Genomic DNA, 27769 nt, shown 5'->3' with positions numbered 1-27769 from the left:
TGCCGAGCCAGTTGACGGCTAAGGGAGCGATGTGGCAATAAAGTTCGAATCCAGGCGGCCACTGGTTTCGAATTTTGGATCTCCCCAACAACTGATAAACGCGCTACCGCAAGGGCCATGTCACCACCGCCTTAATAGGTGCTCGCTAACAATAACACGTTGTCCAGCAGCCTGTTATGGCTGTGCGAGGAATTTTAGTTGACAAAGGGTGTTGGTTTTTCGTCTCACATTCCATATTGGTCATATTGTCGTGCAGCTAATATTTATTTTGTGGCAGGGCCTGCGGGAAAGTGAACATCCTAATGTGTGGATGTAACGCCGCGATGGCGAGATGTTATCTTCCTTGCCTGGTACGTAGGAGTTGTGGTTTCGACCCCGACCCTGACGCCTGTATATTTGGAATTTGCATGTTCTCCCCGTGGTCGTGATGACTTTTTCTGGGGGTCGTCTGGATTGTAACTCCACATTTAAAATCGACATGCGTGAAGAGTATTGGGCTGCTAAAAAAATGTCCACGTGATAAGCCACTTACTTCGTCGTGCTATCATTTGTGGCCAGTTCGCTTCTGAAAAAAGAGCTCTAAAGCTCAGTGGGCCTTACCTGTTGAAAAAATATATTTATAGTTTATAGTTCGTTTTTTAAACGGATCCCGCAAAGAGATCTCAGAGGAAGTTCTACCGACGCCTGCCTCTGTGGGCCATGTTCTAACGCACGGGGTGATTTCAACGTGTCATGAGAGATCTTCATCTTATGATAGCAATTACACAAGAAAAGAAATACAACAGTGCTTTAACATTGTCGGATTGGCTGCGGGAAGAGATAACGTCTGGCTTGCTGGTTCAGAGGCAATACTCGGAGCTGTCGTGTGGGACAACAAGAACACTGCGTCCTTGGACAAGAGATTAAAACCCACCCACACCTCTTTGAGTCCGTGACTTTGTGTAAGTTGAAGGCAGCGAATGCTGACGCTACAAGGCCACATACCACTTCGCGGCTTATGAAGCTGTATTCAGCCTATAAAGGACGTAAACTCGTGAATGAGCCCCTTTCAAAATAACTGCCTCAACTTTTAAGCGGCTACCTCAGAGGGCCATTTATTGCTGGCTCTTAATTATGAAGGCTGCAAATGTTTCATGAATCTCAAAGGTTGCGCCCGGATTGCGCGCGACGAGCCGTGCCCGTAGAATGGCAGGAATTTTACCTTTTGCAGTAAAAAAAATCATGCTGCATTGCACTGCAGGTTTAAATCTGGAAGACTCAGCACTGTCCGACCGGGTTTTTATTTTATTTGCGAGGCTGTATGAGACAAAAAGGTTTCCAGATATCCTTGCCTCTTGTTCAGTGCGTGGCCAGGAACTCCTGGGTTACAAGTCACACTTGCCGTGTTCCAGCATCTCTTGCTATGCCGTCCATCTTAAATATAAACTGCACGCAGGTACGTGACAAACGACTGTGATTATTGCGTGTAGTACTTTAGTACAATAGAGGTAAATATCGATTTTTTTACATTGTGAAAATATCAGTGTACTGATTAAATTCGGTTGCAATGCAGCAGTCACAAATATGTAACAATGTGTGTTATTACATGTGAGTCTGTGCTGCTGCTTTTCTTTATTCATCAACGCCGGTAGTGGAAATTCCATATTCCTATGGTGGGGGCTAGTCACTGCACAGTACAACAATTGTTGACTTCCTACAGTGCAGTACTCGTACACCCAATTCTCGTGACAACTACTAACTAAACTCTGTTGTTTATTTTACCAGGTAAGATGCCACTGAGCAATACAGCTCTTTTGTCAGAGGCGACCTGGCCACAAATGATAGCCCAACGAAGTGGCTTATCACGTGGAAATGTATATCAGCTAAATTATAGTTGATACGCACGGACCTGGGTAAATATCCACGCGACCACGGGGAGAACATGCAAACTCGAAATATACAGCAGGCGTCAGGGTCGAGATCTGACTCACGACATCCTGTATACCAGGCGAGATAGTTAACATGTCGCCATCGCGGCACCCCTGATCCTGGTGGGCAGTAGGATGGGTGACAGGCAAGGCTTGCCAGGTGTTGTAGGTCCAGGGTTGTGAGGTTACCAGGAGGTGGCAGTGTCGAATGCTACTCCCCGTATGTGTGGGGTTTTCAGGCACTGTGATTTCCTTCCAAAATACAAATGCAGGGCACTCATCAAAAATTGTGTTGGGATTCGGGTTCTCCTGGGGAAGCAATAAGAAATACTGTAATATAGTATCAACTCTGAGAAACAAAGGGCTGAGTTAACCCAATGAGATATATGTCAATTTGATCTCAAGCATGTGTCTGCCTTCTTTGCACACTTCGGAGTTATTATTGTTTATTGTGAATGGCCACGTGTCTTAATCGTGTTCCATAGCAGCTGCTACACGCTGATTAAAAAAACTTGTTTCTTAAGGCTCATTGCTTTATTTTTTGTATCAATTTAATCGTCATTAAATCGCTCTTCCAAATTGCTCTCATCTGAAGCTTTTTTTAAACGTAACCCTCCCTTCAATAGCTGTCCCAGATCCAACAGACGTATCTCCAATTCTCCCGTAGCATTAAGCACACGGCCTCACAGTGAGTGCATCTTTCACCAGACCCGTAGCGCGATTCGACGGACGGGCAAGCGAGAGGGTCCAACAAAAACGCGTTGGTTCACTTCAGACTCCGTCGTACATTCAGACCCTCGTGTGAACACGCAACGTCTTCTCGACACGTTTTGCAACGGAGAAACCTCCACCCCCCCCCCCCCCCCCATGAACTTGCGTGCAATGACCAAGGACGAAGGTGACTTGGCGCGATGGGCCATATAAACGCCGAGGGCTTTCGCGTGTTGCGGCTGAAGCGAGCGAGAGGGCGAGCGGAGTTGGGAGTGAGCGCTCCCCTATAAGAAGGGCAACCCGCGTCGTGCAATCGCGACGTTCAGCTGCCGGGAGCTCGCAAGCAGCCACCATGAGCACGCAGCCCACCCAGACGAACATGAGCAGCGGCATCGGCAATGACTCCACCGGCAACAACATCGCCTGCGCACAGGAGTCGCCAAACTCCACGGCCATCTTTGCGCGTAATGCATCCCACACGCGCTCACCCACCAAACCACACGCTCACCCACCCACACGCTCACCCGCCCACCCAACCACATGCTCACCCACCCACACGCTCACCCGCCCACCCAACCACCCACACACTGACCCACCCAACCACATGCTCACCCGCCCACACGCTCAGCCGCCCACACGCTCACCCACCAAACCACACGCTCACTCACCCACACGCTCACCCACCCACAGGCTCACCCACACAACCACCCGCTCACCTACCCAACCACACGCTCACCCACCCAACCACACTATAGATAAATAGGCTATTAAAGCCATAGCATATACGTGTATCATTACCAGTTATGTGTTGAACATTTCAATTCAATTGCTTTTATTATTATTTAATTTTGCTTTACAATTTGTATATCATGTCAAAAAAACCTATAACTGCTGTAACCAAAAGTAAATAACAACGGAGTGTTTGGCATCCGGCACGGGTGGTGGCCGGGACAAGGAATTGACTGCACGGAGCTCTCCCCAAGATTATTCCTCGCCCTTAGACCCCCTCCTGAGACTTCACCTAGCCCCGTTTGTCACTTAACCGAAGTAAACTTCCTCGCAGCGTGCGTGTGCTGTGTGTTGGGCTAAACACTCTGTACACTTGTTGTGTGTGGTATGTTCAGAATAAAAATACGTTACCTAAAGTTGCCATAAAATCGCCTTGGGGAGAGCGTATTTGCTCATCTTGTGATTTTGTAATTTGTGGCTGTCCTCTTTGCAAGTTCAGCGTGAACTACAGGGAACGTCACGAAGAACTTCATAAATAATTCTGCACGATTGAGCTAAAGATAACAAAAAAAACATGAGCCGAAAAAAAGGTCTCGTGTAAAACAAGTTGGCTCAGAAGATAATTGTTGGAGGGATGTAACTTTAAACACACAATACATTATGTATGTCGGCCCAATGGTGCTACCTCTGGTCTATATGTACTGTGATGTAGGGCCATTGATCACCCGTGTAATTATTACACTTATCCTTTCAAGGCAGCGTTATTGATTAATGTATCGAGGTTTTTTGCTGTTGTTTGTGCACCATTGCCAACGTAGTATCGCCAAGTAATTTGTGTAACGGTGACGGTGAAATTAAATCAATTTGATGAAATAGAGGCGAGTTGCAGGGGATTAGTAAAAGCAACTTACCCATGTTGCAAACAAAGCAAGTTTGAAATCAACGCATTCTTAGCTGCTCCATATATGTCAACCCATACGGTTTTCCCGTATTCTTGAACAGGGAAATTGAGTTTTCAGGTTCATGCGGCGTACAGCCGTTTCAGTACGGGCAATTTTTTTGTCTTTGTGTTTCTCACTTTGTAGGATGATGGTTGAGATTTATAAGGGCACGGGGTGACCAATAAGGTCTGAATTGGTCTGTAATAAGGTAGGGCACTGATAAGGGGTTGACAGGTTTGCTTCTATGACATGCATAAAACACAGACGCTGACAAAAACTTTTGGGAAAATGCACACAGAAGCGTAGAGAGATGCATGCTATAAAAATCCACTGAGATACAAAAGAGAGCAACTCGGTGTAAGATAACAAATGCAATTTAGAGATATAGTGACTTGAAGAAAAAGTGAGCTTGAGAAAGATATTGCTAGAATAGAGGGTGGCCAATGGACCAGACTCACAATGGAAGTTCAGCCAAAGAAGGGAACACATCCAAAAAGGACAACCATTGTGGAGATGGAATAACGAGATGAGCTGATGTGCAGGAATGAGACTGATCGTGGAATCGCAAGACCGTGTGGGATCATTCGGAGCTGTTAATAATGATGATGATGACTTGTGTGTGTGTTTACAGTTGTCAAGGGACACACCATCAACATTTTCATGTTCATCATCCTGTCCGTGATGGCGTTATTCTGCGTCATCGTATACATCGAGCGGTCGCTGTACTTCACAAGGAAGCCCATGAACCGTTCCCTCCGCGTTGCCAAGCTGGTGATCACAGGATGTCCAGCGGTACGTTACTCCTCATGCCAGGCCAAGCCCAGCGGTAACGATCGCGTTAGGAATCGTGTTCATTTTAGATCATGCAGAATTTCCCAGCCCTCTTTTGCACAATTCGCATTCTTATAAAGTACAAACAATGCAACCTATAAACTTGCAAGTTATATGAGCAGGCTACTAAATCCCTTGCTACTCTTGTGTGCTTTACGAAATCATGTTTTGCAATGGCCTCTCAGGATGTACATTGTAAAGATGTGTTTGATAATAAACGCTCAAAGGAGTTGTTTGCATCAGATGGATGACTCACGGCTTGCTTAGCCCCACACTGCAATGACGTTCGTAATTTCCACCACCAATGTTTTCCCATATGGGATTGCATTTTTTACATTTTTCCGTGTGTGTCGAAGTCGCCACCACACCTATGACAATACAGCAAGTGGATCAATCTAAATCCATTTTCAACTCGTACAGGGATAGAGTGTTGCCCAACTTAGGTTTTTCTCTGGGTACTCCGGTTTCCACCCACATGTTTAAACGCTCATTAATTGGTCGATAACGCCTTAATATATAGCGGACCGCAGAGCTTGGGCAATAGTTGGTGCTGGCTCACCGCTTGGCAACCTTTCCACTTGTCTGTGGCTCCCCATGCCTCCGAGTCGTTCTCTCTCTCTCTGAGAACGACTCTGTGCGGCTCATTATTAGCCTAAGAGATTATTATTGTACAGTATTCAGTATTTGTGTTATTTGTCCAGTGTTTTTTTACAGCACGAATCTCATGATAATTGTGTACACTGCTGTATAATTTAGTTTCTGTGGAGATGATGCATAGATGAAGAATAAAATGGATTTGTTTACTTTTACGAAAATTACCCTGTGATGATTCGGCTAGCCGAGTGAGAGCTCTCCATAAGAATCCAAGTGTCAGTAATACACTTTTTTTGTTGTTATATAAACAAACTCTTCACGTTTTTATTTTCATTAACCCATCTGCATTTTGGCATAGTGTATACACTGTAGTTTAGAATACTGTTTTGATACAAACTAAATAATGTGAATATTTACAGTGTTGCAATTGTTTTTTTCATACTCTCACTGTAATCAGAGCCTTGAGACTTGGCGAGGCTTTAGACTGTGTTGGAAAATAAAGGACATTATTTTTATAAATGCAGTGAAACTAATTGACTCAACTGAGTGAGGGTTCAATCCCACCCATCGTATGTCTAGAGACGATAATACTCAAACCACGTTGTGGGGAATTTACAATGAGTGTCTTCGGCCCCATCATAGGAATGCAGATGTTCCACTATTGGCTTAGGGATGTAAGTTGGAGATTAATACCAGAAGTTTTTTTTCAATACCTTTAGTTGCAATCCTCCTCACTGTAATCGAAAAATAACAGGGAGGTCCCGTGAAATAACAGTTCATTGTCAAGCTCATGATGTCGTATCATTCGTCTAATCAAGTTCGTATTCCATTGGCCGCTGTCCAGGTGATTGCCTCTGGAGCCACCATCGCCATGTGGGTGCCCCGTGCCACGGTTTTCACCGAGTTCCTCTCGTCCGTGTAAGTGTTCCCCCCCCTCTTTACCGATCGCATTCCTGCAACGCCTCCAGAACAGACCTCATCACAGCCAAGTGTATCGCCGATGCCACCACGCCTCGCCAGATCTCGCCGCTGTGGCACAGCCGACGCCCGGCATCAAAGGGTCACTCTGAAAGTCTCATCGTCACAAATTGGGCTTTAGCTCATTCCCTTTGGTCACCAACCTATGGGCGCCACCTCAATGCCTCCATGAGCAACCTGCTCTCCTCCATCGCGCAGGAGTGACGCACCCACCGCCGCCTTTCTCACTCGGACACACGTCAACAACCAACGATGCCGTCGTCTTCCAGTACTCGTGCGACATTACTGTCCTTCAAAGCAAAATATTCATTTTTCGATTTAAAGCTTCTTTCGTGACTGCAGGGATTCATCTTCTTGGTTCTTTTGGTAAAGTCACGTAGAAGGGAAATAATACAATTATAAAAATAAAACAATAAAATACAATTCTCACGACGTTTCGGCCACAACGCAAGCAGCCGTCCTCAGGTGAAGAACAGGTCTGTCGGAAAGACAGCGTCTGAATGGGACGGCTGCTTGCGTTGTGGCCGAAACGTCGTGAGAATTGTATTTTATTATGTTTTATTTTTATTATTTTATTATTTCCCTTCTACGTGACTTTACCGAAAGAACCAAGAAGACAAAGTATTCATCTTCTCACGCGCCGTTATTCCCCCCTCCCTCCCTCCCCGCCAACAGTTACTTTGGCGTCTGCATCTACCTGTTCGTGGAGCTCACCATCGTGTACATGGGCGGCACGAGCTCCATGCTGAGCAAGCTTGAGAACGAGTCCTTCCGCACGAGCACGGGGCCCTGCTGCTGCTGCTGCCTCTGCCTGCCCACCGTCGAGTTCAACAGGTGAGGCCGTCGCACCTGCGCCACTGCTTTCGGCCAAATGGGCGATCCACGAGTGCTGGGCAAGAGGCGGGCAGGGGACCCGGTTGGGTTCAACGCGGGCCCAGACCTCATTTGATATCGCCCCTCACCTACCATCAATGCCAAACAAGCAATTGTTATTCGCCTCAGTTTTTAAATTTCGAGATTTTAACATACGAATTGTAATGCGATTTCAAATCTAAAATGGATAACACTATTTTAACATCGGTACATAACTGGCAGTAATGCACTTAGCGATGCTGCGATTTTAATTGCTGAATCTCACCGAAAGGACACGTATGTTATTGTAGCACTCCAGTATTGCGCCTCACCAATTAAAAGCAGTCTGTATGAATCAGTTTAACACGTAGGCTTTCGCGAACAATATTATTCATGATGAAGGTTTTTGGGTTACAATTGTAAATGTTGTGGATTTACTCTCCGACACACCAGTGGATTAAGTAGTAACTAATTGGCGCGTGTTGTTTACGTGACAAACCTTACTGGCTGTGTCGGGTAGTGGAGGTTTACGACACATTTATACTTATTCTTGGTTCTTTTGGTAAAGTCACGTAGAAGGGAAAAAAATAAAGTTATAAAAATAAAACAATAAAATTCTCACGACGTTTCGATTGCAACACAAGCAATCATCATCGGGTGTGAAAACCACAGAAATAAAATTTGAAAAAAGTGGCGTTTTTTTAAATTTTAGCACCACGGACAGCAACTGGCTGTGGTTTTCACACCTGATGATGATTGCTTGTGTTGCAATCGAAACGTCGTGAGAATTTTATCGTTTTATTTGTATTCTTTTATTTTTTCCCTTCTACGTGACTTTACCGAAAGAACCAAGAATATGAATCCCTGCAGTCACGAAAGCTTTAAATCGAAACATTTATACTTACGCGATCTAACCTAAAAACCTTTATTGTGAGTCCGTATGTATGTGGAATTTATTTCTCACCGCACGTAGCCAACCGTGCGAATCGGAGGTGCGAGGTACGGGCAACGAACTTAACACAAAAATCAGTTCAGTTTATTTTTGGGGCCTCTCAAACTCAGAGGCCCCAGGCTGCAACCCCTCGAGCCCCCACATTAATCGGGTCCTTTAGAGTGACTTTTTGTGTCTAGTTTGTTTTCATAATTGGTTTTTTACCCTTCTATCTGGCAACAAAACTGACACATCTTTTTTACAAGGAGTCATGTTTGCATAGACCACAATACCTGCAGTCATAATGCAAACAAAAAACATAACTCTGATAATGTATGCACTGTCCTTGAAGTTGATTGGTCCACACCCGAGACAGCTTTCCTTAGAGCCTAGTCTCACATGGTGTTGGACCAGACTGACGCCAAAAGGCGCACAACTCAAAGACAATGCACCATCAGAGTATGAGAGCTCGGGGTGAAGCATTTACACCATTGGAACCTCATTTGCCAGTAATATTTTTTTTTTTACTGGCAAATGAAGTTCCAATGGTGTAGTTTGTTGTCCTTCCCCCACACCTCCGATGAGCATGGTTGGCTACGTACGGTTCGAAAGAAGTTCAACATACATGAGTATTCGACAAAGTCCACCGTGTGTCGTTCTCCGATGTGTTTTCAGGTCGTGCCGCGATGTTGTTTCCGCACGATGTCCGACGTTTCATGCTCCACCTGTCTCATGCTCGCTGACTGCTATTTTAAAATGTCCTTTGAGCACAAATTGAACATTCGCTGCGCGTGGGTCACGGCCATGTCTCCTCACAGGATCAATATAAGGATCCTCCGGCAGATCGTCATGTACATTTTGTGTTTGCGGCTCATCATCCTCTTCATCGGCAACGTCTTCGTCATCGACGGCCTCATCATCCCGGGCAAAGTGAGTGGATGGCACTTTATTCAGACCTACATTCTTTATAAAGAGCTGAGCAGATTACCCTTAATGTGTTGAAAAATGAATCATTCAATCTTTATTTTATCTGCCAATATTTCCCTCAATAAAGTGGGCACTTAGTGCGCATTACAGCAGAATGGGAGCGGTACAGGGTACATAGAGCAAGAAGAATACAAAAAGAAACCCATCTCGACCTCGGCATCGAACACCGACTGAGCAAAATAAATTGCAATCGCACGCAAAATAAGGTGCAACCATGTGCAATGAATAGCATAAGAAAAGTGAGTATTACATCAAATAAATAATAGGTAAAGAAACAACGTTTTTACCCCCCCACCCTTCATATTATATATTTTTCTATTTTATAGGAAGGCAAAATGTTACAAGAAGCTGAGTAAGCAGGGACTCCCTTTTTATATTCCTCTTAGGCTGCAGTGCCTCGTCCCGTCACCCACCCTGCATTTGAATTACAAATGCAGCAATGCTCTGTTCCCTCTGCCATGATATGAGCTGATACGATCATTGTTATGTTGTGTTTGCGAAGTCAGTGGTGCATTACATATTTAATGTATTGCAAAAAGAAGTGCTGCCGTGGATACCACTTTGACAGATGTGGGTATTGTTGTATTTAATAAAATAAAAAACGTGTACCCAAACATCAATGTTGTCATACACGCCTGCCTCAGTACTTGCAAAATCTATGCATATTCTACACATAGCTTTTAAAGCTTTGTATAAGTTCAACAGGGTGATGATGTCTGGTCTGCGTCAACTCGCTTCTGTCTGCCCTGGATTGGTTTCATCAACTTGCACACTGACTGTGTACAAGTCGGTGAAACAATTCAAATTCATTGCAGTGACTTTTACGGCAGGCACAACAATGAATAAAAAAAATAGAGCGGACAGCATTGTCTCCTCAAAATAGATTCATGCCTAATGTCTTGAGATGGCCGGCACCGTGGCAGAACGCTTGACAACCAACTGGAAGGTTGTGAGTTCAAATCCCTGTGTAGGGGCCGATTCAGCCCACCCAGTGGTTGTCTGAGGAGAGACTGGCCCCTGCCTTAGAAATGAGGAATTTCCACCACTGGCTCAGTCCTGAAATGGAGACGAGCATTACCCCAACGCTCGTTTAATTTCTTGGACATTTTCTTTTTAATTAAAATGGCATCATACAAGTGAGCAATAAAATATACGCGTATCTTCACAGAAAACTGAGATTCGCACGTAAAATAAGTATAACCCGTAAAAACAAAGTTTTTCACTATAAATCCTTTATATGCGTGGCAGCGAACTTAATATAAAGGATTGTAAAATATATTCGCCTGTGCAGGACGCGGGGATCGATCCCGCGACCTTTGGCATGGGAAGCGAGGGCGCTACCAATTGCGCTACTCCACCACGGCCTGTGGAGGGGTTACGCTCTGGGCTCTTAAACTCTGACGTTCAGCCAAAGCGATGAATGAGTTCTATTTGAATATATGTAAAATAATTTTTTTTTGCCTAAAAAGTGTAAAATTTTGGGAATTTTTTTTCACGAACATTAATTGTCTGGCACAACGAGTCTGTGTGGAAAATGTCAGCTCGATTGGATCACGGGAAGTGGGTTAAAAAACGACCGAAAGATTTGCACGGTCCTAAACAAGCAAGCAAGCACGCAAGCAAGCAAGCGAACTTAATATAAAGGATTTAAAAAAGAGTTACGCTGCAGTTAACTTTCGCCAATTTGTACACCAGCACTGCGGTCGTGTCCACACGTTGACTGGAACACGTGCTCGCCACTTGTCGTGCGCACGAGCAGCTGAACGTGGCGAGTCTGGGCTCGTGGGTCATGATGATGCCCTCTCTGCTGACCCTCTTCGCCGTGTGGCCGGTCTCCATGCTCTACACCCACGTTCGCGACCAGCTCGCCCACACGCACATCCTGCCCAAGTTCATCATCAATCAGGTGCCTGCGGTTTATGCATTTTATTTTCGTTTCCTCGAACCTTTTGCCTTCAGATTAGCATGGTTGGCTACGTACGGTGCGAAAGATGTTCGACATACATACAGATAATTATCGGCTCACACCACCCTGTGGGAAGGGCTTAGCGGAGAGACTTCTCGCTGCTTGACTTTGATGCCGCGGTAGTGAGATGTTAACTACCTCGCCTGGTATGCAGGAGGTCGTGGGTTCAATCCCGATCCTGATGCCTGTATATTTGGAGTTTGCGTGTCTCTCTCCCCATGGTCGTGTGGATTTTTCACCGGGTCCTCCAGTTTTTCCCTCCACATTTAGAAACATACGTTTAAATGTTTTTTGCTGCTATAAATGTCCACATGATAAGCCACTTCGTTGCGCTATCATTTGTGGCCAAGTCGCTTCTGAAAAAAAACTATGTAGCTCAGTGGGCCTTACCAGGTACAATAAAAAGAATTTAGTTTACTTTTGATGCTGTGAATATACTACTCTATATCAGAGCTATCAATCAAGATAGGAGCCGCCCTTACTACTCGTTCGGGCAGAGATAAGCTGATCTTTTGTGAACTATGCTTAAGAGCTCCGCAGTTCAGAGCCTCCTCCATGTCAGCTCTCACGGCTCGGCGCAGTCCATTTCGCCACCTTTTATATTCATTTGATGCTGAAAAGTGTTCAATCTTACTTTGCTTTTCATTGAAATGTTGGTAAGTCTAAAGAGGTGGACTGCAGTGGCACATGAAGACTAGTGCATGGGAAATCTTGCTCGAGCATGCCGAGATCTTCTCAAAGGATTCACAATTTGCTTCACGATTAAATCACCCACATGCCAAATACCCATTCATGGCAATGACCAAATAATTCAATGCGGGATTCTCATGAAAAAGAGTCTTGAGATGCAATTACGCTTTCATAGGTGAAGGGCATTAATATTGGATTTGGTCAAATGTCCCTATTTAGGACAAATTGGGATGTTTGGATATTCTTTGGTTCTTTCGGTAAAGTCACGTTTTACCTACGTGATTTTACCGAGAGAAAGAACCAAAGAGTATGTCACGTAGATAGGTGCAAAGAAAATAACAAAAAAATACAAGTCAAGATTGGGATGTTTGGCGCTTGCCAAAAATCCAATTATAGGACCACTGACCGTGGGCAATTGTTATCACTGGCTCTGGCTGCTTTTACGCTTGCCTGTGGTTTACCACACCTCTGTCCGAAAAGTATGCATGTTGCAAATTCGACGACAGTGTTTTGAAATGCAACTTGCATGTATGATGCTATATATATATGTATGTGTATAACGTTATATTATTTCTGGGTTTGATTCCTGATCTAAACCTTTGGTCTGTTTGCTTTCTGGTGTCTCTGTGTGTGCGGCGTACAGGCTGTCCTCATCATCACCACACTGCAGAGCTCCTGCTTAAACTTTGCGGTGCTGTTCGGTGGCATCAAATGTGACGAGTTTCTTCCAGCTCGCAACAAAGGACTCAGTACGTTAACACACGCGCGTGTGAAGACAATAAGGCAGAAAGACGGCTGTTACCTATGTCGTCTTTTCTACATTTAGAGAGCCAAATAATAGTAATGGGGTTACACCACTGTCTTGCCACTACTGTGTTTATGATAATTAAATTAGTTTGATGACTAAAGCTATAGTTTAACTCTTGATGGATTGCTTAAAGAGGTCACCATGGCCAATGCAATTGATGCCGCCATCCTCGCAATTGCTTACTTTCTTCCACACGTGGCCCTCCAAGGTGTACGCTTAAAGCACACCGTGCCTAGCTTTAATGTCTTCCCCTTGATCACCAACCTATGAGTGCCACTACAATCGTACTACGATTCCAAATCTTTGCCTCGAGTTTCCTGGCTGGCTGCTGGCTGGGCTCCTTTCTACCCCAACAAAAACTATGTTGTTGTTGTTAGTGGCTGTGGGCTGTTGCCACTGAAGCTAGCTGGGTAACTGGCTAAATAGGATTTTCCGTGTGACAAATAAGCTTTGAAGTGAATTCAAATGGCAGAAGAAGTGCAGAAGACTTAAAATAATAATAATCTGAATAGCGACACCCAAAAGGTGGGGGGAACGAATACTGGGCACGGTTCATTAAAAAATGCTCTTAACTTTTAAATTTGTGCTTCTCTTGTAATTATTTTGCCAAAATATAATTTAATTCCTAGGGAATATAGAAAAAAAACCTCACAATGCATTTGATGAAAAAGAACAAATTCCATTCGGGGGCAAAATATATTTTCCCAAACATCACACAATCATAGTGGACTTTTTTTTTATTCCACAAACTTTGTTTTGCCTCGATTACAATGTCTGGGCTGCCTTCCTCCCACAAATGGTCCTTTACTGGCCATGTTCATAAAGATTTTTATCTTTATGAGCTGAGAGAATGTTTAAAGAGTTCTGGCCGTATAATAATCCCACTTTAAAACGTCTATTTTTGTACCACACTTAGTTATAGATACCTGTTGATGTACGCACCGACACCTTGCAGATTGAGTCCTGTATATATAGTAATGTAGGCTTTCTTGTGTGTCCTTGAATATATTTTCTTAATGTGCCAAAATTACGTATCAGAATCCTGCGACATGCAGATAAATTCTCTGCTGTGTCAATAATATTTAGTATATTCTACAATCCTTTGTAGATCTAATTATATACATTGTTTATCTAAGATTATTTTCAATTATCGATTCGCTTCATTGTTGTACTTTTATTTATTTTATTTGTTTTTCTTTTGTTATTTTGCTGATCCTGGTCACTGTCGCAAATGAGATTTCTGTTGGTCTCCGGAGTTCTCACTTGGTTTAACAAATGAGCTTTACTTGACTTGACTTCATTTTTGTTTGCCTGGGATATCTATTGCAGGCCATCCTTGTGAAAATCTCCGTATGTAATTCACAAATGTTACAATAAAGTAAATACATAGTGAAACAAGAACAATTGTAGTGGCAACTGCACCACTCATTGTGTACACGAAACCTCTCCTCTTTGAAGTCCCTGAATGTCCTGACACTGTTACGAGAGTGCAGTGTTTACTAGGTACCATAGGCCATTTGAAATGTTAATGAGGCCCTATTTGTCATGTGAATATCAGACAGCCTGTGTTATTTGTTGGTAAGCCTATAGAGTCGATGGCGATTTGGATGTTACAGAGCTTCTAAACGAGGCCTCATCTGAAAGAATCTCCCTGCTCAGATGAGCGACATGCACCTCTGTTAGTGGCCCTAAGCCAGTAGTACAAATCTCACAACGCACTGTGATGGCTCATTTTCTTTTTAGGATGACAATGCTGGAGGGATAAAGAGCTGAATCGATCACCCCGTACTGGGATGTGAACTTAAAACCGTCTGATTGTGAGCCAAGCAATAACCATAGAGCCACCCGGTCATATTTTACAACATTTTTTTTACGTTTTTCCGTAAAAGTAATGGGTTTTCATTTAGTTTTTCTGGCTACAATGTCTTTGCAGGGCATCATACATTTCTGGCCAAAACAATGCTGCCTAATTGACTATGCATAACATAACTACTCGATTTGGGATGGTGGCTTTTCCACATGAATCCAGCCAGTTGCCCGTATAGATAGATGCTGATATGCATTGCTGCCCTTTGTAGTGGCGATTGTGGAATTGATGACGTTGAATACAATCCAGTGGACCTCACTGCATCGATTGCATTGTCGTTACAGTACTGCACCAGCACCTAATGATCCTGGAGATGTTCATGTTGGCGTTGGTGGCCCGCTTCTACTACAGCAAGACCATTTTAGAGACCACCACAGAAGACGACGCTTGTAAAGTAATTACGCCCTCCCAGCAAATGGAGAAGATGGACGTGTGAGAGGCAATCGGACGTACGTCGAGAGGCAGTCACGTGACATGGTTGGCTTTGGCCCTGGTTGGTGTCCACCTTCTACACCCACCCCCAGTACCCATTTTGCGGCCCGTTGCCTGGGCCCTCTGGGGTAGTAGTCCTCGGGACGGAGTGCAATTGTAGCACCTTCCCACTCGATATATCCGCCACTAATGTCTCGATGGACAGTGGAGTTTTGAATCTGTGTCCGCTGCATTGTAGGTTGGGTAGGCAGACGATCGCCATCTGTAAAATGTAAACTGCTCAGCCTACAATTGTTGGACCAGCCTACCTGACTGCCTTTTCAGATGTATAATCATCTAGATTTGCCATTGCCATAGACCCTCTTCGGAATGTAATTTTACTTGTATGATAAACCAATGATGCAATAAGTCGAACATTCTTGGCCACTTTGTGCAGTTTTATGTAGCATTTTTATATTTGTTCAACTTTTTTTTCCCACGGCCATATCACGAAACTGTTTATAAACAAATGACTGCACCTTAAGTATGGTAGATTGTGTGGAATTGGTACAAGTTGGGTCTCGAACTAGAATAGATAATGGAGTTTTTAGAAGTAAGAATTAATAAGCAATTTAAAACATGAACTATATAATGAATATTTTGGCATTACATTTTTCCCAAGATATAAATGAGTTATTTATATGGGCCTTTGAAATAGACATTTAATTGCTCTGTCAATAAAATGTAAAATACTGTCAGATTAACACATGGGCAGTTTGAGTTCACGATTTACTAAACTTGTCTTATTATATTCATATTCATGCCATTAATCACTTAAAATGTTTTATGTGATTGATATTATAATGTAAAAACATTTGTATATACTGTACAAAGTAGTCAGGGAAATTATGTGATAATGTAAATGATGCATTAAAAGCAATAAAATATTGTGTATATTTACCAAAAATTGTGAGACGTATTCCTATTCTGCCCTGTTGCATGTCTACAATCATATTAATGAGTGACCAAATAAATAAAATGCAACATTTGGGATGAAATTATGCACGCTGGAATTTATAATAGTGTAATGTATTGTATAAATATTTCAATTTATATACTGACCTTATATTGTGCTTTAATTTGTTTTGTATATTTGTAGAGGAGTGAAATGGGGACGTGACGTCAGGTGTGCCGTTCAGTGTGATGACGTCACGTCTCCTGGAGTACTTAAGGGAGACCCCGTGATGAAAGCGGGGTCACTGTGGGAACGGGAAATGGTAGAAGGGTAGAGAGAGAACCAGGTGTAGAGGGATCAAGAGGTGAGTCTGAAGAGAAGCCGGTGGTAGCCGTAGAGGTGCTTCTCCCTCCGGTCGGTGGAGTTGGCAGAGTCCCCGATCCGACACGAGAGAGAGAGACCGGAGCTAGCCGGACTGGGACCAGACAGAGCAGGGTCGTGTGGTGGGACTCAGTGTAGGACCCCTAGACCCTGGGAAGTTGTATACCCTGGTGTGTGTTATTGTTATATTCTTGATGAACCTTTGGCGGAAGCCTCTCAACTTACCTGCGTCTCCGAGTGCGTCCGTGGGTACTCCTCAACATATTTAATAATTTTTTAATAAATGCGTCAACATGTATTCTATGAAGGCCAGGATAAACAAATGCACACTTGATGATAACGGATGATGGGTCACTTTAAACAGATGTTTTCTGTTCCTGAAAACTACTAATAGCCAAACACTGACATACACAGCACATTTATAAGCATGCAACTCCAAAGATGTGCTCTTCATTAGATTTAATGCTGGTCATGACTGCATGCCTGCCGCTGCTTGCCCTGTACTGGGACACTGGTTTTAGTATTTATTTAAAGAGTGCACAACAAACGCACCGTGTGAACGTCAAGCATATCAAAAGCCAAAGTGTACAATGCTCAACTGTGTGCTAAGCAGTGCTGCTCTCTCTCGGTGACACTGAGCCAGTGGTGGTGATTCCACATTCCGAAGGCAGAGGCCGGTCTGTCCGTGGAACAAGCAACTGCTGACTTCCCACAAAGTGGTCATTTATTTTCTCGACTTCAGAGGGATGATGAGTTCAAATGAGTTCAACTTCTGTTCCTCCAACGATAAAGGCTTGAACTCACGACGGGTGTTTTTTGCCATCCTTGTGAGTTCGGCGGCACAAACAAAGGGCCACCCTCCCGGATGCCCCAAGGACACAGCCGCTGTAAATCGAGCGCGGTGTCATTCGGACGGGTTATTACAAGGCAAGCGTTAACAGCAAGCGTGACAGTCGCTTGCTTGCACTCATCACGAGCGGAGCGGGTTGGCGGTGGGGTTCACCGTCCTCGGTTTGCATGATGGTTCTTTGAACACACGTGTGGACACGACCGCCGATTTGCGCGGTGTGCTGCCGCGTGCCATGCTGCACCGACGAGTCAAAAGAAAAGTGCCACCACGCTCCTCCAGCGAGTGTGCAGCGCCACATCGAGGAGGCATGGAGCCTGCAGTGGAAATGCCACATTGCTACTGCGCAGGCCGATCGTTCCAAATGACAGCCACTATTCGTTTCCAACAGAGTAGTGCATTTTTATACAACTTATAAGTTCCTATCCACAAATGACTCTTCAGTAAGATCACTGGACTTATCTTAATAGCAAAGTACAATGAATACATACATTAAGCTAACTTGTAATAGCTGATAATTGTTTTTTTACCCTTTTATCTGGCAACAAAACTGACACCTTTTTTTACAAGGAGTCATGTTTGCATAGAGCACAATGCCTGCAGTCATAATGCAAACAAAAAACATAACTGATAATGTATGCATTGTCCTTGAAGTTGATTGGTCCACACCCGAGACAGCTTTCCTTAGAGCCTAGTCTCACATGGTGTTGGATCAGATGACGCCAAAAGGCGTCATCTGGTCCAACACCATGTTTATAACTGTAACAGTCAACCCTCTATGTGCAAGTTCTGGAATTGCGAATTTCGCACATTTGCCAGTTACTAAATGTATCTCAATTCTCTATTCGCGACCCACCGGACTCCATTGTTCGTGAAAGTACGCAGTGCCTACAGACCGCGGACAGGTGGGTGGTGCGTGCAGAATGTGGTTACATTTGAAACGGTCTGCGAAGATTCGGCAAGGCCCCGCGCGGCTGCCCGCTGAGTCCTCAGTCTCGCTGTAATCCCGCTCTGAACTTGCTATTACATGTTGGTATAAGAACGCGGTTGCATACAGGGAAAGTGTTGCGGCTGGCGCTCTCCAGAGTCCTAGAATGATAACAACTGTGCGTTGTTATCAACACCTGCATGTCCCGAGGAGTCATCCACCGTCACCACCACCTCAATCATCGTCAAATCATCATCATCATCAAAGGGAATACAAACTGAACATTGTTTTTTATAATGGATTTATTGTAGTAATTTTATTCAACATTTACCATTTCCCCACTATGTTCACTCGTATAAGGAACGTAAACCCATTTTCCGATTGAAGAGAGGTTCCTCCATTCGCGAATTCTGCATTCGTGGAGCATTTTCAAGAACGTAACCCTCGCGCGGATACAGAGGGTTTACTGTAATTGCAATTCGTATTACACAATGTAAACATTGGTTTAACTCTGGTTTGTGTTATTAATTGCTGTAATGTATTTAAAGCCATAAACGTCAGGTGATGACATGAATCAGAAACATGTAATACTGACAAAATGAGGGGAAAATACGAAAAGTGTAGCACGAATGGATATATATGCTTGGAATTACACTGGGAGATGGAAGGAACTCTGGGATCAGGGAACAAATATAAATTAGAGACATCATATTGACCGAAATAAGGAAAGTAACCGGGCATGGATAGGACACATTTCTAGAAAGGATGATTGCCAACTGATGAGACTGGTGACAGAAGAGTAACTGTCGGATCGAGCCTGCCTGAGAGGACAACCAGTTCGTGCGCGATAGCGAAATGTCTTCTTGGTTCTTTCGGTAAAGTCACGTAGAAAAGAAGTATGCCCGTGTACACGGGTATAATTAGTACTATTCACATACCTGCATTTCCCATATCCCCTCCCTTTGATGCTGCTAATCCTGCATAATGCACGGGCATATGTAGTACTAATCACATTCCTGCATTTCCCATAAATATGCTAAATTCCTCCCAACCCAGCTTATATATATGCTCCAAGCTCGTGTGCTGTTTCATTCAGACGCGGTCTCCCCGACAGACCTGGTTTTCACCTGAGTACGGCTGCTTGCATTGTGGCCGAAACGTCGTGAGAATTATTTTATTATGTTTTATTTGTATTATTTTATTACTTCCCTTCTACGTGACTTTACCGAAAGAACCAAGAAGATAAATCCCTGCAGTCACGAAAGCTTTAAATCGAAATAGCGAAATGGATTGTGACAAGTCAGGATCATGAAGGAAAGATGATGATGATTTGAGGTTGCCTTCATCCAGCAGTGGATAGAAATTAACTGATGAAAATAATTATTCAAACTGGGTGGAAGCGCATTGAAAGAATTGATGAAGCGCATTGAAAGAATTGTTCGAGGAAGACCGCGGGAAATGGACCAGCGATTATGGATATCGTGACACATCAACACAACAAGAAAACGTTACACAATTTACAGGAATGTGAAATTTGCCTATCTATACAAAGGCCATGTAAAGCCAGAATGTAAAGTAAGACTATGTACGTTGTATATTTTTACTGGCAGACAGATACATGAACTCAGGAAGGTTAAGAGGACACGGCGTGGTTGGTAATGACTACAATAAAGTGATTGCACTATCTTTGCCCTGATGCTCCACATAGATGCAACATGGTTTATGCCACTAGTAGTGGAAATGGGGGCTGTAAAGGGGCAGATTAAATGCAATGATAAAAGTGATTGTGATAAGAAACTGATAAGTGATAAGTCTATCCTTACAACCCATTATTAGCACCATAACGCCAAGGCACCTAAAGTCATGGTTTGAACTTTAATCCCACCCGGTGGTCAGAGGTAAAGCTCGTTGCATAAGTGGCGTGGGCATTTAAACTCAGCAGACAACACTTTTACCAAAGTAAACAAGAAGGGGTGAAAGTCACATCATCGACGTGGTCATCATGTGGACGGTACCACTGTCGTACAACAACACATACATGCCAGGGGAATGTGGAATTTACACCAATGGCTCAGGTCCACCAATAGGGATGGGCACCAATCCATATGTCTGGAGCAGGAACATAGGGTGATATTCGTTTTCTTTAAGTTATGTTGTTTTTTTAGTTGTCTTCACGTGCTTTACGTGACTATTTTTTGCTAATATTTATCTTAACCTTGCAGCCTTCTTGCGTCAATCATTATCTGTGGTTTGTTTCTATTGGTTGGTATAATGACTATATTACCTGCAAATCTGAGATTGTGAATATTTTTGCTTTACACGTGTTTATGCATTTAATTCTTAAATCCAATTCTTTTTTAAAGACCCCCTCCAAATGCCGCTGTGAATAACTTGTGAAAGAGTGTCCGTTTGTCCAACGCGGCTTCTAAATATGTTTCAGTGTATTCTTCACACTTTCTCAGTATAGCTGTTATTTTTTTCTAAATGGTTATTATTTCCATGGTTGTTTTATTTAGGCCGCAATCAGTGAGGGCTTGCATAATTACATCTATTTCCACGAAGAAAAATGGCTTTTTTGTGGGCAGCAAGGCTGGCGCTAGGGCGACACTGGGCTACGTCCTGCACCACCAAATGCCCTTTTGGGCCAACAAATCCCTTTTTGGGCCACAAAATGCCCTTTTGGGTCACCCATATTCACTTTCCTTCGCTGTAATGTCATTGCCTTTTTGGTTTGCATTTTGACCACAACTATTGTGGTGAATGCAGACGTGATTCCTTGTAAAAGGTTTCAGTTTGGTGTTTTAACAACGTAACACCTGTTTTGTTGCCAGATAAAAGGGGGAAAAACCTATTCTAATATTTTGGTACTGGCAAAGGAGGTTCCATGATGTAACGTCACCGTTTATGGTCGTGGCCCAGACAACAGCTGTCCTGGACTAAAATGCCCCGTCCGAAAGGAACTGCAGTAGAGCCTGCTGGGCACTAGAGGGCAGTGTAGTGTAGTGAAACCAATTTCTGTTCACTGCTCCCACCGTTACCAACCCGCAATGGTCAGCGTGGTGAAGTATGGTTATTTTTGGATGTTGAACTTATTTCGCAGCGTACGCAGCTAACCGCGCCAATAGGAGATGCGGGGGAAAGACAATAAACTGAACACAAAAAGAAGAAATTCTTTTTCAATTTAAATTTCAAAGTACATCGCTGCAGTGGCTTCCTAATATCGTAAGGAAGAGCGTTCCAGGTGGCCGCAGAAGTGCATCTGAAAGTGCGCGATGCGGTGACCGTCTTTGCGAGGATGACCGGAGTTCGCGTGATGGTTTATGCTCCTTGACGAGATAACCGATGTTAAATGTCCCTCATGGCCCCGGAAGGCATGGGGGAGGCCGTCATCAAGCAGCGGATTGCGAAATGGACCGTTCGTGTATAGCGCCTAAGCAATATGGTATTTGATGTTCATCGGAATTTTTATTTTAATATCCGAGGGATTGTGAAACTGGAAAACACAATAGATTATGTATTCCTCGGGCAGCTATGGAAGGCAGACTGGGATCAATATAATGAAACTTAGAGCTAAATGAGAGCTGGCTGGAGTTCATTTGGATAACAGGCCTGAATAATTATAACAATAATGCTGCTACGGCGAAGATGCGAGCCACCAGCCGCCACTGCACAATTCATGTCCAACGATTCGGCCCCTCAATCGGGCAGCGGTCCCCCTCGAGACGGAGTGACAGGGGTGGCCGCCCCATCCGTGCATGGCCGGCAATGATCGCGAGTGGTTGGCGATAAACGTTCTAAACAGAGGTCGCAACCGGGTACCCGATACCCGTACCCTACCTGATACCCGGTTACCCGTACCCGGCCAGGTACGGGTACAGGTACCCGTTTGCGACATTGGTGCGGCCGGGTACGGGTACGGGTAGGCCGTGAGTCACTTGTGAGTCACCGTTTGTCACTCATTTCGGGTAGGGTACGGGTAGGGAACGGGTACCCGTACCCGGCCGGGTACAGGTACCCATTTGCGACCCTGGTGCGGCCGGGTTCGGTTAAGGAATCAAAACCCGTTTGCGACCTCTGGCTCTAAATAAGTGGTGGTTCTCAACCGTGTGTTGGCTATTGCATCTCCCTTGTTGAATTTTGTTTCAATCGAGTACCCCCCCCCCTTGCCTAACCCAACTTGGTTCTGAGAAATACATGTATGAATAAATGAACATCGATATTTGAACCTATTGTCAATTTTCGTAGGCATTCCAACTTGCTAGTAAGTGCAAGCGAATAAAAAGACAAATTCAACGGACGCTCTGCCTCGCATGACCGAATTTGTTCATGCTCGCTGGTCACTCTTGGAAATATTTTTTACGAGCAATGAGTTTAGTAAGGTCTTTTATATCTTTCTAGGTTACCATATGGATGAAACATTTACCGTTGTTATTTTATATTCGCAGATTCATACGTGATTATTTACCAATGGCTCCCGTGTATGATATAATTTCACACATTTATGAAATCACCACACGTACCCCCAGGGGTCCACGTTACCCCCTTTAGTGTGCTCCCTGATGTACGGCCCCCGACAATACACAACGTGTGAAAACACCCTCCATCATCATCGTGCTGTCAAACCCCAATGGTTTCAAATGTGTGGCCCCCCTCTGAACTTGTGTGAACACTGAACTAAAGCAAAAAGTACAGATACATGCCAACAGGGAGCAGCTGAGGCGTGCACAGAGGGTCATTTCATCGGGTTAAGCGTTTCATAGTCAAAACCCTGCATGAATTTTTTTTTTTATAAATTTTGGTTAATCATTTTGTTTAAAGGTACAGCTAACAATCGTTGTGAACAGAAAAGTTCACCCTTTTGAATCCTATAAGATACTGTCATGAATCCTAATTGCTTGAAATTGGTTTATTCTTTGCCAAGCCAATATAGCTTCCTTTGCATTGGGTGTGTACACAATTGAACACATGCAATGAAAACTCGTGTAACGCCGCTTGTCCAAATATTCCATGCTCTTTAAGGAACAACCTCCTTCTTATGTTACTACTGTCCAGGTCAGTACGTCATCATGTTCAGCACTGTACCACTAATGCCACAACACCTCACATTTGCCTCTTGTATGTACATTATATTGAACTTCTTTCGCACCGTACGTAGCCAACCTCCCCTGGCTGTTACAGAGTGAATATCTTATCTTCGTCATCTGTTCTTACAGTGTCCCACCATCGGGATTCGTGGTCTCTCCCTTGGTCAACAACCTCTGAGTGCAATTCCAAAGCCTGTCTCTGTAACCTGCCCTCCTCCGCCCAGAATATCTCATCCTCCAACTGATTACATCTGCGGCAACAATGTAAGCGTGTTTCCCCGCTTAAAATGAGTCATGAGGCAAGCAACATCCATATTCATTGATGGCAACGATCCATTGGTGTAAATCCCACATTCTCGTAGCTGGAAACAAAACAATTCCTTGCTGTGGTTGTCACACCTGATGATGATTGCTTGTGTTGCAATCGAAACGTCGTGTTTTATTTATTTCATTTTTTCACCTACGTGACTTTACCGAAAGAACCAAAGAGTATGGATGCTTGCAGTCACGAAAACTTCAAATCTAGAATGGAAAAAAAACTCTCTCCCCATTGAACAGCAACCGTTGAATTCCCAGAACGTAGTAGTAGTAGTGTAAGCGTACTCACTTTGTTTGATCTTGGAGGAATGTTCGACTTCGTAGTCCCCCGAATCCAGGATTTCGAACTCGCCACCTTCTGATTATAAGTCAAAAACGACGATCATGACCGTGCCAGCTGACCAGATATAACGATGGGTGTGATAGCAGCAGCAACACGGGGAACTTTACCTATTTATAGCGAAATACCCAAGCATTGGAATCGTACCTCATTCAACGCTCTGAAAGATAAACAGTTTAGAGTGGGGCTGTGCGGCAGTGCTAATAAAGTGTCACGCTTATCAATGATCGGTTTATATTGGCAGTGTGATTTGTGAGCGCCGTGCCAGCCCCTATTTAAGTTGGGTCTATAAAACTCCCGGCGGTGTATACACGAGCACTGCGAGCGGCACGCTGTTTACACAACCGCATGTAACCGGCCCGAGATGTATATATGTTGAAAGGGAAATTATGTTTTGTTTAAAAGACATAACTGTACCCCAGGGGCCGTATTAATAGCCACGGTGTCTAATGCACGCGCATCACGGGCAAGCTGAGCACATTTTAGAGCAAAAATTTCTCTCCCATTTTTGCAAAAGGCATAAATAAACGTGTCATTAAAAACAATTCACGAAATCTGAGCACTTCATGTGATGGCAGACGTCACACGCGCAGTGGGCGTGTGATGTCACCGTTGGAGTTCGGAGGATTATGGATCCCGAAAAACATTCCATTAGAAATGAATCCGTGGTGATAAGGCGGCTTTAGTGATATCCCTGTATGTGTGTGTGTGAGTTTTGGTGAGTTGTACCTGCATTTGTTGTTATGCGTGTGTAAAATGTGCATCCTTTAAAAATTACAACATCGTCCTTATTTAAAGGTTCTTTTTTTACTTTGTGAGCATTCATCCCCGTCTTTACTTGGCCGCTACAGTTGTAGTTGTGGCTATTGCGCCCTGGCCATGTATGAGTAAAGGTACTCGAGTCAAAAATCTTGCAAAAATAATACCCAGAATTTGGCCCAGGATGACGTAGCTCTCCTGGGCGTTTGCCAAATGGAATAGTTTATAACATTATAGTTTATAACATTTATAAACTATGATCTTTGCATCTTTCACTCTCACAAGGTACACCTCTTCATGTATCTCCCTGTGTAGATATGTCAAAGTGTGGTGGTGGATCCCTGGTGTGTCTCTGCTGAAATATATGCCGCTGTTTTTTTGTATATGTCAGTGCTCAGAGTCCATTTCTATATAAAAAAATACGTGCTTAAACAGATAAACTCTTTGACATATATCTGTTTTAGCTGACAGGCATTTACATCGTCTGCAAGTTAATTAAAAAGGCATTCGCTTTCTGGTTTATTTTGATCATTAAGGATTGGAATGTACACACACTTTATTCTGACTTTGATAGTAATTGGTTTGATGGCTTTGTTACGGACACCATCTTAGGAGGGTTTATGTCCAAATGCACTCAAACCTCCTCTCTCTCGCCGGCGTCCTTATTTGATCCCGGTCCACCTTTACTACAGTAACATCCCGAGGTACACAAACTCTGATGGGGGTTACAGCTGCGATCCTCCACGTACGGTGCGAAAGAAGTTCCACATAATGCAACGGGTGGTATCTGCCTTCAATTGTTTTGCAAATACATATGAGCCTGCTACCCGTGTAGTGGGTGGAGTTGGTAGAGGAGTGTGCTGGGGCCTTTAAGCAGCAAGAGGGGCCCACGTCCAAAGGATCTAGGAGGCCGCTTACGAGAGCACTGTGCACTGCGTGGGCAGGGATAGCAGTTGCATAGACGGGGCTACCCAGCTCACCATGTGTCCTGGAAAAGCCTGCTTTAAATTGTAAAAACTACGACGTTTCGATCACAACACAAGCGATATTTCCTCCTGATGAAGATAGCTTGTGTTGTGATCGAAACGTCGTAGTTTTTTGTTATTTTATTTGAACCATCGACGTGACTTTACCGAAAGACCCAAAGAATATGTCCCGCAGTCACGAAAGCTTTGAGTCAAGATCTACGAGCGTCCAATGGGATTTGTCTCGAAGCCTCCGCATGTCCCTCATGGCGTTGATGGCGCACATCTTGGTGAGAACTGAACCCCAGGCGTTCGCCAACTTCGTGGCCACGATCGTTGCAATCACTCAGGCTTCTCGGTTTAATAATAATAAAACAAACACACAGATATGTCAGGACTGGGTTGCCAACATTTCAACCACGCAGTTAACTGCTGTCTACAATTCTTTAATAATATAATGCATGGCCCCTTAATGGACACCTGGTGTTCCTGATATTGGTACTGTATCTAGCTAAAGATGAAAGTGCTACATAGCCAACCGTGCTAATCGGAGGTGGTGCAGTGAACACATTTATTACACACTGCAATGCCTCTGCATAGCCCACGAAGCTTCAGTGCACTGTGGAGTGAGCTTAGTAAACATGTTGATGATGGAGGGGGGGGGGAAACATTTAATCTGTGAAAGTAATGCGGTGGTTTTGTTCGCACGCGGATTCAGCTGTTGTGCAACATTGCAAAAACTTAATTTAAATACGTTTTTATGCCATTTTCAACATGCCCGATAAATCCGGTGCTTTGGAGCCGTGGTGTTGTCGCGTGGCACGACCACCACCTGCAGAGCAGCGACACGTGCCAGTACGTGGCAGTACAGCAAGTAGATCGTCGGGTGACCTGTTCCTGCAGATTTCACGATATCTCTTCCTGTGCGTGAATGTCCCTCTCGGCACTACGGTTTACCTCCGCATGTGCTTTGCAAAAACACGTGAAGAGAAATTGCCCAAAACACCCCCCAATTACTAATATAATAAGCCAAGAATGTGTGTGTGTCCCGCGCGTGCCGTCACTCCACATGAGGCCCCCACCGTCATTAATAATCATGAGCGGATGACGTCACTCCACATGGAGCTCCCCCCCCTCACCGATAATCATGAGCTGATGAAGTCACTCATGTGGACCCAAGCCCCTCATTAATAATCATGAGCTGGTCATTATTTTCGATGGAATATTTCAGATTAACTGCTATACACACGTCCTTGAACGCGCTATCGGCCAGTAAAAATAGAAACCTCCCGACAATGAGCGATGACACCCATGACGCTTTCTCAGTTGAAACTAAGAGTTATTATTTAAGTTTTGACCATTATTTTTTGACATGCGTCAAGTTCATTTTCTGCACCATATACACTGACACGAACCCATCCAGACCGTGCCTAACGTGAGCCACGTGGCCTCGCGGTGGGGCTCCTGTAATGAGAGGGCAAATATCCATGAAGGCAAAGCAATTCCTTTCAACCGTCTGTGCCTGTCACTGTGCACTCACGCTTCCGAACGCAAATGCAATGCTGCGCGGAGTCTCTGCACTGCGATGCGTCGCTGGAAATATTCACAAACACCCTGGCAATAGGGCGCAACCACCGACGTGGCCGTAAATATATGACGCATGTAAACTTGTTCCAGTCGTCCTATTTCAAAAATAAAAATCCTTTGGACAAGGCCCCTTTAGTGGCCCGGAAGATTGCTCGCACACCTGTTAAGTCAGACGCCTTGGTGTGTTCAAGAATGTTTCATATCCATTAAATCAGTGGCAGAATAATGCACCCATGACAATATACATTACAACAGGGCCAAAATGATGCACCCATGACAGTAGACATTACATCAGTGGAAGAATGATGGACCCATGACAATATACATTACATCAGTAGAAGAATGATACACCCATGACAATATACATTACATCAGGGCCAGAATCATGGACTGATGCATGAT

At 44.1% G+C, this 27769-nt stretch overlaps 1 protein-coding gene across 1 annotated transcript; it reads left to right on the top strand.

The window, feature by feature from the left end:
• Nucleotides 1-1295: 1295 nt before the first annotated feature.
• Nucleotides 1296-16763, top strand: LOC133349909 (organic solute transporter subunit alpha-like). The gene is made up of 9 exons (XM_061563771.1): nt 1296-1435; nt 2799-3082; nt 4920-5080; nt 6558-6631; nt 7367-7525; nt 9293-9404; nt 11221-11367; nt 12761-12866; nt 15077-16763. Exons 2-9 carry the CDS (start codon nt 2971-2973, stop codon nt 15226-15228), a joined length of 1023 nt encoding a protein of 340 aa, XP_061419755.1. The 5' UTR covers nt 1296-1435; nt 2799-2970; the 3' UTR covers nt 15229-16763.
• The last annotated feature ends 11006 nt before the right edge of the window (nt 16764-27769 follow it).

This window comes from Lethenteron reissneri, chromosome 32, assembly GCF_015708825.2.
Source record: "Lethenteron reissneri isolate LAM-NWPU_2019-01 chromosome 32, ASM1570882v1, whole genome shotgun sequence".
Classification (NCBI taxonomy): domain Eukaryota; kingdom Metazoa; phylum Chordata; class Hyperoartia; order Petromyzontiformes; family Petromyzontidae; genus Lethenteron; species Lethenteron reissneri.
The sequence above is the reverse complement of the archived record's forward strand: the minus strand, read 5'-3'. Positions and strand labels throughout refer to the sequence as shown.

Excerpts from the sequence above, each read along its gene's own strand:
- LOC133349909 (XM_061563771.1), top strand. The coding sequence starts at position 2,971 with ATGAGCACGCAGCCCACCCAGACGAACATGAGCAGCGGCATCGGCAAT. Across the intron at positions 5,081-6,557 it reads TGATCACAGGATGTCCAGCG|GTGATTGCCTCTGGAGCCAC; the intron begins GTACGTTACTCC and ends GCCGCTGTCCAG. Across the intron at positions 9,405-11,220 it reads GCCTCATCATCCCGGGCAAA|CTGAACGTGGCGAGTCTGGG; the intron begins GTGAGTGGATGG and ends GCGCACGAGCAG.